This window comes from Trichosurus vulpecula, chromosome 1 (genome assembly GCF_011100635.1).
Source record: "Trichosurus vulpecula isolate mTriVul1 chromosome 1, mTriVul1.pri, whole genome shotgun sequence".
Lineage (NCBI taxonomy): Eukaryota > Metazoa > Chordata > Mammalia > Diprotodontia > Phalangeridae > Trichosurus > Trichosurus vulpecula.
The window spans coordinates 543,209,597-543,219,746 of record NC_050573.1 but is presented as its reverse complement, the minus strand read 5'-3'; the positions used below and the strand labels follow the sequence as shown (position 1 = coordinate 543,219,746).

The 10,150-nt window shown below is 40.7% G+C and overlaps 1 protein-coding gene across 1 annotated transcript; it reads left to right on the top strand.

Moving 5' to 3' along the window:
- The first annotated feature begins 201 nt into the window (after positions 1 to 201).
- On the top strand, positions 202 to 9,246 carry LOC118834068 (perilipin-3-like). The gene is made up of 7 exons (XM_036741516.1): positions 202 to 268; positions 1,414 to 1,469; positions 3,408 to 3,645; positions 4,287 to 4,486; positions 5,414 to 5,509; positions 8,204 to 8,218; positions 8,953 to 9,246. The coding sequence occupies exons 1-7, from the start codon at positions 202 to 204 to the stop codon at positions 9,244 to 9,246; spliced, it is 966 nt and encodes a 321-aa protein (XP_036597411.1).
- Positions 9,247 to 10,150: the final 904 nt, after the last annotated feature.

The following is a 10,150-nucleotide window of genomic DNA, read 5'->3' as shown; positions in this document are numbered from 1 at the left end:
ATCCAATATAATGTAATGTCTCTTTGAGATTCATGTAATCAGTCCAACGTTCCCTTTAGATTGGACTGAGAAGAAAAAATGGCCGGGTATAGCTTTAGCCATATCACTGCTACTGGCATAAAGGAGTCTTGCATAGACTATATATCCACTATTGGCAAAGAGACTCTCCATCTTGCAGAAACCAGAACAAGCCCATCACAGATGGAGAAGACTGTCTCCGAGATACTTATTGATGCAAAAGAGATTGTGGCTAGGCTCGCTACCAAAGGTAAGTGAACATTGGTTTAACTGGAAGTGACCCTGATGTACTTAGCAGAACCTCTTGAAAGAGGAGATAGTCCTGTTTTAAATTGACAAGTAAGATAGTACCCTCTCTTTAGTTGGTTAAAACTGGAATTTGGATTGGAGAAAGTTTGCCTACTAATTCAAGCAAAACTCCCTCTTGTTGGCCAGGAATGAAGTGACGCTAAAATATCACACTCAAAAACTGTCAAATCTCAGAGCTTTGACCTGGAATTACTTGAGAGCTCTGATTACTTCCATAGTTGGGCCAAAACATCTGCTTTGGTTTTTGGAAACCAAAGTCTTTTTGCCCAACCCCAAGGTGATGCAGCCTAGGAGCCCTATTGTCTGGGAATATAGGAGAAACAATCTCTAAGTACTAGACCTAGGTGATATAAAGGTTATAATAAAATAAAATAGCAATATGCTGGCAAAATGAATGGAATGTTCTTCCCAGCAAGATGACTATGCTCTACAGACAAAGTTCTAGTCTTACCATGAGCATATCACCTGGGGCTTTATGACCTTTAATTATGTTTGGAGTCAGCCTAAGGCTAGATGGAGAATAAATCATAGTATTTGGATGTGGAAGGGGCTGTAGAGATCATCTCATCTAGCCCCTCCCTTTTGCAAATGAATTACCCCAGTCCAGAGAAAGGGAAGGTACTTGTCCAAGGTCACACAGGCAGTAAGTAGAGCAGGATTTGAACCCAATCCCTCTACCTCCAAATTCAATGCCCTTTCTGTTATGGCATGCTACCTCAGAATACCTATTTGTATTTGTACCAATCAGTAGAAAGTAGGCAACAGATGCCTTAAAGAAAAGCATTGAGATGAGATCCTGAATATGGGATTATTGCTGTAAATCACCTAACCGCATTAGAATTGTTAAACATCTTAATGGTAAAGATTTTAGAGTAATCAGCCTCTGAATTCAATGTAGTCATTTTCTGTGAAATAGAAACTTCCCTTGCACTGGCCATTTCTTTTTAAGGCAGAAGGAAAAAGTACAAGTGGTGGTTTAATTTCTCCTGGCCCAAAGACTTGTCACCACTGGTACGAGTTTATCTTACTGGAGGGTATGCCAATCAACACCTTCTAGCTTTTAACTAATAATGCTTTCATTTTCAGCTTCAAGTGAGCCTATCACCCAAGAGAGAATGAGCATACCACAAGCACCACAGGAGGTAATTTTGACTAACAGTCTGAGCTAATTCTGATTCCACTGTGAAAATAATCCAGTCCTGGGTCTAACAGCTCAAAATTGTCTTAGTGTATAGCATCCTATCAGAGCTTGGCACTGAGTTCATTATAAGAAAGAAGTAAATAACCTAGGTGTGTTGAACATGGGCCTTTTGGAGGCTTTCTACTACATATTGCTCTTCTAAACTTTTTAAAATATTTCCTTTTAAATTCAAGACTGAATTAAAGAGCTAACTCTGGTACACTGAAGAAGGGTTCTATATAAATTCCTCTTTCTTTAAAGTGTGTTCTTTTGAAAAGGAACTAAATTGAATATATTGATAGGTGGAAAACTGAAGAAGGCAGAATAAAGGGCCTGGGAAAAGATTATACAAAAAATGAATGGATAGATGCCAAAGCTAACTGATAAAATGAATAAACTTTAACCTGGTATAAAATCTAGGGAGGGAACCACTATCAACAAGTGAAACATTTGACTAATTAAAAGGAAATCTTAACAGCAAGGTAAACCTGGGTGATATAAGTAAAACATCAAGTTTTTTCCTCTAAATACAGAGGGAAATCTATACCTTTGTCCTCAGTACTAACTGATGACAACATTAAAAAAAGTTTTGGGAAGGGCTGCAGAGAGAAGGAGTTAGCATTTAGTAAGTACCTACCATGTACCAGGTACTTTGAAAAATAACTCATTTGATCCGCAAAAATAACCTTTGAGGCGGGTGCTATTTTTCATTCTCATTTTGCAGTTGAGGAAACTGAGCAGACACATTGTGACTTGCCCAGAATCGCACAGCTAGTAAATATCTCAGGGCACATTTGAACCCCAGTCTTCTGACTCCAGGCCCAGACCGCGCCCCCGTATCTATAAGGAAGGTAGTAGAGCCATGAGCAAAGGCAGCATGGAGATCAGGTGAAGCATCAGCTAGTTTCTTCCCATTAAGTATGGCAGGGTTTCTTGAAAGGGACTGTGGTGCCTTGTACCTGCCCCTTCCTCAGCTGTTTCCTTCATACAGCAGGACATGCCCAAACCTCTTTTCCACATGGAGTTGTCCCAGCAAATTTTGTAAGCCTTAAATTTCAGACTCATACCTTTATGTGGAGCCAGCTCTACACGTCCCACTCAAACCTATTCCTCTTCCCCCCCACCCCCGCCCATTACCATGTTTCTCCAAAACCATGTTTTTGTAATTATGTTTCCCTTGCTTTCTGTCCTTTTTGACTAACACCTGATATCTACTTCCATACTCAGTTGTCTAACCTGCACTTTTGTTTCTGTGCCTAAAATTAGTCTCTTATCTAGTGTCCCTGTCTCTCAGAACTATATATGCCTCTATTCCTTCATTCTCTAAATGGGGAGTTACAAAGCACTTCCCCTTCCAACATTTTTTTCCCCACTGAACCTTGCCTCTTCATGGTAACAGACTTCAAAATACAAACAAAATGCACATTTGAACACAAATTCTACGTGGTGTTAGATAAGAGGGAGCACTAAAATTATTGGAAGAAACTTAAAACTGTTAAATATTTATAATGGTAAAATAGATTCTTGTCTACCTTGACTAATTGAAGCCCAAAAAAAATAGTTGACACAAATGCCTACGATATGGAAAGCCCACTGCTACAGATACAAAGATGGGAACATTTGCTGATCTCTATTCGGGTAGATCTTGTCAGCACTTTTCAATTCCTATAGATTATTACTGGAAGGCCTTCCTAACCTTTAAAATAGGTTAGATGTCCCCAAATAGCAATGGTCACATACATCAAGAAAGTTGACAAAAACATGTAACCTAGTAAGACCCAAAAATCTGGTTTGGTTGAAACCTAGTATTTACTAGTACATGTTTGGGGATATTAAGAAGCTGAAAATACTGGTACCATAACATGAGCCTAAGGCATTATAAATTTGTTTCTCTTTCTAGATACCACCTTCATCTAAAGAGATCATACCTGACAAAGCTCAACCATCAAAAGAAAGTGATTCATTGATGAATGCCAGTAGTGGTTACTCGAGCAAGGACGATGCCATAAGCATCAGTAATGTGAGCACAAGGTCTGTGTCTGAAGAGAAAATCTGGTCTGAAATCCAAGAGGAGAAAGAAACACTAGAAGAATTCAAAACAACTATGGACAAATACTTCCCACTCTCACCAAATGAGGGTCAGTGACTATCCAGCTACACACAATTCCTCTGGCCTTCTCCCTTATTCAGTTCTGCATTGGAGTGTAAAACAGTCTGGCTAATTTCTGATTAGACTGTTTCATGATGTACCCTATGACTTAGTCATCTAGCTTCCTTTATATGTAAAGTTGCTACTAATCACTTGCATGTAAGTTTATTTTTAAGAGTACAGCAGTCTTATGACTGTTACATATTCAGCTCTGAATAAGAATCTGATGCTGCTTTATGATTCTAGCGCCTGATGCCTTGGTTTAAGGAAAACGGGATGTCCTGATGGATTTGGTCACATGGCATAGTTTAGCTTTCCTCACAACAGAAGCAAAGGGAATATCCTATGGATTGTCAAGGTCTCTAAGATTGGCTCACTATTGGTCTTTAGCCCCTCTTAATTCGAATGCCTCCCTCTGTTAATTATGCCCTATTTACCCTGCATATAGCTTGCTTTGCATATATTTGTTTGCATGTTGCCTCCCCCATTAGACTGAGGGCAGGGACAGTCTTGCTGCCTCTTGTACTCCCAGCCTTTGGCACGTTGCCTGGCATATAATAGGTGCTTAGTAAATGTTAACTTAGTATGTTCAAGTAGAATTATTAATGTTTTTTTAAACATTCAAAATAGCTACTATCCAAGAAGCTTCAGAGGAAGATGGAGGTTATTTTGGAGACGTGTCTTCAAAAGGCACAGCCTACTTCATATCACTAGGTTCTCTGCCAAGCCACCTCCAGCCCCAGGCATATAAGCATGCATTGGAAAATATCAGAGGTGCCAAGAACAACATCAGAAAACTCTTGTACCATCTCTATGATGCAATTGAATGGGTAAGGTTTTCTATGCTCTAAGCTACTTCTAACACCAACCAGTTCCTTTCTAAGACCATTTTTAAAGAATCTAAGTTGGAAGGAACCTCAGGCCATTTAGCATAAAAAATCATATAGAGCCATTTGGTCCCTTGTCATTTAACAAGCAGTCACCCAACTTGTGTTTAATGACCTAGTAAAGAAGAACCCAGTCATTATTTCTTAAGGCAGCCCATTATAATTTGGTAAGTTGCCCCCACTCACTCCCTACACAATTCCTTTATGTATAATCTAAGTCTACCTCCCCCACCCCCCATTCTTCCTACTAGGAGCAGTAGTTAACCAAAAAAACCCCTAACCTCCAGTACAGGCTAGCTCATTCAAGGACTTTAAAGTCTTCCCTTCTCTTGACTAGTCATTGTCTATTCATCTGACATGCTCTAAAGGCCTGTCAGCATTCTAAATGTTCTTTTGATCTCTATTCCATCAATGTTCCTAAAGTATAATGCCCAGAATGATCATATTAGAATCATTTGATTCTGGCCAAGGCTTAAACCCTATGTTGGGGACATTGCCTCTCAATATGCCCAAGACTGTACAAGGGGGTACAAGCTTTGATGGATACTGACTTTATTTGTTATGCCACACTGCCAGGTCTTTACCAACCTAGCAAGGTACACCAGGAGGTGCAGGGGTGGTGGTATGTGTGGGTAATTGGGGGGGATGGTAAAGTGATAGAAGCAAGCTTCTAGATTCTACTTAGCCATGCTAGCCTTTCCATTATGGCAATTATCTTTTTATGGCATGTATAAGAGGATGGTCTCCAACTATAGGGAAGGAATTATAAATTGCTGACTCCTTAATAAATGCAGCATGCCTCAGTTCTGAAGAACACTGTTACAAGGCAGACCTATATCTTCAAGCTTTCCAAATGCTTTGTTCCATCAGGCTTATCAAAGAAAGCAAGGTTCTGTGGATGGGCAGAATTGCCATAAGGCCCTATTTGAGCTGTGGATCAAGTGGAGTAGGAGCCTGTTCGAAAATGTCGACAGCGATACAAAGGTATCAGACTTACAGGCACATGGAAAATTAATGTCAAATTGATATCTCTTTGTAGATCAGATGGGTGACCTCAAGAACATTTGTTTAGTGTTGCTCCTATGTATTGCAAATGCCCAATTGCCTCAAGCTTCAAGGAGCATTCAACTAGGAAAACTTTACCATGTAAATATTGGAGGCTAGTGAGAACTCTCATAAGATGTGCCTGGCCTGGGGAACTTGTGCTTATGCAGAAGCAGCCAAGATGACTTAGATCTGGAATACTTCTTATTAATCCATAATAAACTCAATCCAATTGGGGGATCCAGAAAGGTCAACCATAGGAGAATAATACAAGAACTAAACCTTGAAGTCAAGCAGGGACTCTCATGACATAGAGATGAAAGTATGTTCTAGACATGTAAGTGGTCAATCTTATTTGAAGGTAGGAATCTCTCAAGTTTGGGGGAACAGCAAGTAGGTAGCATGGCTGGAACTGAATCTATAAAAGGAGAGAGGGAAAGTGAAAATAAACCTAGAAAAGTAAATAGAAAATGGAGTGTAAAAAATGACAGAGGCAACAGGAAACTGTGGAAAGTTCTCAGGTAAGGATATGACAGGCTACTGCTTTAGAAAGATTGCTTTGGTGCCTTGTGGCAACTAATCAGAAATAAATGAGGGGCCAGGAATCTAGATGAGAGGCTAGCATGATAGTCTGGGTAAGGCAACAAGGGTCTGAAGCAGGGTGGGGGCCATATAAGTAGAAAGAAGGGAACAGATGGAAGATATGGAATCAATAAGACTCTACAACTGGATATAGGACTGGGGGGGGGGGGGTGAGAATGAGGAAGTTGGAACAACGACCAGGCTGAAAATTGAGGGTAACTAGAAGAATGGTGTTGGCCAATATGTAAGACCTGAAGTCAATGTATATTTTAACAGATCACAAGAATAGATTAAGATGAATTGGTAGACAACATGGCATGTTCCTAACATAATATTAAACATGTCAAAAGCTGGAATCTTCAGGAAGTCTTGGATTACAGAACCTTTGGAAATGACACTCTATGAAACTCAAGACCTTAAGGCAGCTATATAGACCATAGGTCTGACTTACCATAGGGTAATTGTGTCCAACAAATCACAGGAGATTGAAAAGAAAATGGCACCATGCTTTAGGCTTCAAGGTAAACTCATAATACTGAGACCTCAACACTGCTAATGGCACTTTAGTTACCAATTACTTATGCATTAACTACCCTAGCTGACTTTGAAACTTTCCGGATCCCTCAGAGGCTCTAGCGAACCTTCTATCTGAAGTATCAATAGACAATAGTATATCTTTGAAGGCATACCTATGACTTCCTTGAGGGTAGCTACTCATGGCTTGTGTAGCCTTCATAAGTACTAAATATAGTATGTGAAAATAAAATGGCAAAAAATAAAGTAAGTTTTAAGATTATTTGAGGAAGATTTCATGGAGAATAGGGACTTCTGCTAGACCTAAAAAAAAAAAAAAAAAAAAAGGTAAATTTAGGAAGGGGGAAAGAAAAGATAATCCTCAGCATAGTGATTTGAAAGGCACTGAGATCTTTCAGTATCATCCAGGCAGCCAGATAATGACTTTTCCAATATGGTGGGAGCTATTGTGGAACTTGAGGGGAGGGGTTCTCAGGGAGCTGCCTTTTAAAATGTGCCTCTAGAGGAAGATTCTCTTGCCCTCTTGCTTGTTTGGGCATGAGACAGAAAAACTAGAGAGAATGTCAGGTTGGGAATAAAGGAAAGTATTCTAGGGATAAGATTATCAAGGCTCTTGGAAAACTTGTCAGTTGTTTGGTTTATTTTTTTGTATCCTGTTGTATACAGAAGCTGTAGCTAGGTGACCACTCCTTAATATGCAGGAGAAATAGCTATGAAATCAACCTGAGTCTGGTGTAGCTTAGTGACAAGGTCTTCTGAATGTGGACTCTAGAAGGCCAGGGTATTTGAAGGAAGCAAATATTAGGGTAAGGCTGAAACAAGTAGTCCTACTTGGAGAGGGGGAAGGTCAGCTGGAGGTCCAGAGATGACAAGCAACAAGTAACTAGACAGGAAGCAGTGGACTTCAAAAGACAACTTGCTTGCAGAGTTGCAGTGGTTGTGGCAGAAAGAGAGCAAAGGAGTGGTATCCCAGTTGTCCCTGAACCCTGATGTTTGAGAGGAGCAACAGTCAGCCTTGGAGAAGGTACCAAGGTACCTTTTTCAAGAGAAAGCTAGATTCCATAAAAACCAGAACATGCTGAAGGAAGAGAAGGAAAAGACCTAGAATCAAAAGGTTGCAGATATAGAGCTGAAAGGAGTCTTGGAGGTATCCCTTTCACTTAGGAAAGGAAGAGACAAGGGCCTCAGGAAGGTTTAACTTTCAAAGCTCAAAGTGGAGGCAGGATTCAAACTTGGATTTTGTGACTCCCAGTTATGATCTTGCTCCAAAACTACAAAAAAAGCCCCTCAGGAGGAACAGAGGAAGACAGGGACAGATAAGGTTTAGGATTGAGTTTATTAGGGATTATGAAGAAGTATTCCAGATCTAAGTCATCTTGGCTGCTTCTGCACAAGCACAAGTTTCCCAGGCCAGGTGGATCTTATGAGAGAGGAAGAAAAAGCCTCAAGAGAAGGACCTGACCTCCACAGGACCCTCAGACACAGCCCAAAGCAGATGAGGAAGACAGCAAACAGGTAGCTGGGGCTAGGAGGGGGGAGAAGTAGCATGTCAGTACCTGGGGCCCAGCACTGAGCACATCATGCTAGTTCTAGCTGTGGACCAGAACAGTACAGTAAGATGCATCGGGCAGCTGGGTGGCATGGTGCATAGAGCACTGGCCCTGGAGGCAGGAAGACCTGAGTTCAAAGTGGCCCTCAGATACTTAGGGGCTAACAAGGAATTGAAGCAGGATAACAGAAGAGAGACTAGAAATCCTTTAAGTCAGCTGATTGTGGCAACTGATTTTTCCTTTTACTATAATTTTTCCCCCTAATCCAAAGATGACTTTTGAACCTGAGTGACTAGAAGAATGGTGGTACTATTAACAGGAAAGGTAGCCTAAAGAAGTTTTTGTAGTTGGCAACAACTTTGGAATTCAACTAATTTGTTTTGCAGATGAGATTGAGGTATAAAATATCTTCCCCACAATCCCACAGGGAATGAGTAAAAGAGTAAGCATTTAAATGGAGTCTTAGAATGCCTAATCCAGGATTTGTGTAAAAAAAGTTCCAACTATTTCCAATTGCCTACTGGATATCTGTGTGTGTGTGTATGTCTTCTAAATCTATGCCAAAGCAATTAAAGAGGAGGTGATGGAAGGCAGAGGGCATTATTAATTAGGTCTTTTTTCAGAAATCTAGAATTAGTGCTAAAATGGGCAACAGCTGCATACTTACTAAAGTCTGTCTGTCCTCCCTTTTTCTTGCAGCTCTTGGAAATCCAGGCTCTGGCCATGTCCCGTATCATTGCTCTGAAATTACAGTTGGCCTTCACAGACCTCATGCCTCAAGTCCAGGGTCTCTCAAGCAGTGTACAAATACAAGACAAGCTCCAACGGGCTTTTCATACCGTGCAGGAGCTTTACACCACCCTTTCACTAAATAATAGGTTTGAAGATCTAGACAAGTATCTTCTGTCCCAGAGCCAATTCAAGCTCACTCAAGCCCAGGGAATTATAGAAGAATTGTTTTGTTTCTTAGAAGGTAGTATTCCTTCTGGTTGAAGTGTAGGACCACTTTCCCCCTCTCAATATCCCATCACAGGCAATGGCATTCCTTAAAGAAAAAAAATCTTGAAATAAGATATGGAATCAGGTTGATACTTTCAGATTCATGGCGAACGGTCTTATGCCAGTTCATACTTAATAACTTCACTCTGTATATTTTTCACATTATGCAAATAAAGTCACATTGAAAACTATTTGATTTAGCATTTGTGGGTTATTTAAATGCAAAATAGGTGATCCTAGATTGGGGCAGCTAGGGATAGAGTGCAGGGCCTGGAGTCAGACACATTCAAATATGAACTCAGACCCTCAATAGCCGTGTGATCCTGGGCAGGTAACTTAACCCCTATTTGCCTCAGTTTCCTCATCTATAAGGATAACAGTACCTACCTCCCAGGGTTGGAGAGAGGATCAAATGGTTGAATAATTGTGCAATGCTAAGCCCGGTGCTTGGAACATAGTGTGATTTCCCTTTCCCCCCCCATGGGGAGGCTTATTCAAGGCCATCGAACTTTCTTTGATTTCTCTGCTACCACTACACCTCCCTCGAAGGGGGAGGAGCAGCAGGATGGAGAAAATCCAAAGGCCCTTGCTGCAAAGTGACCCATCTGTTTTGGAGATAATGAGATTAGTTCTAGAGGGTTTTAGTTTAGGCCAAAGGTATTAGTCCTCTGTAGCTTCCTTTCTCAGCAGAGCTAGAAAAGTTAAACTATGGATTCTGAATAACTCATAAAATGCTCTCAGCCCCTAGGTGACAGATTGATTGCCAAAAAGGGGATGATCTCCAGACAGATATAATCAACTATCCAAAAGTTTCCCCCTACTTCATAACTGTAGAAAAAAACAGTAATTCAGAGCGGGGGGGGGGGGGAGGGAGGCGTGGAACCAAGATGGCAACATG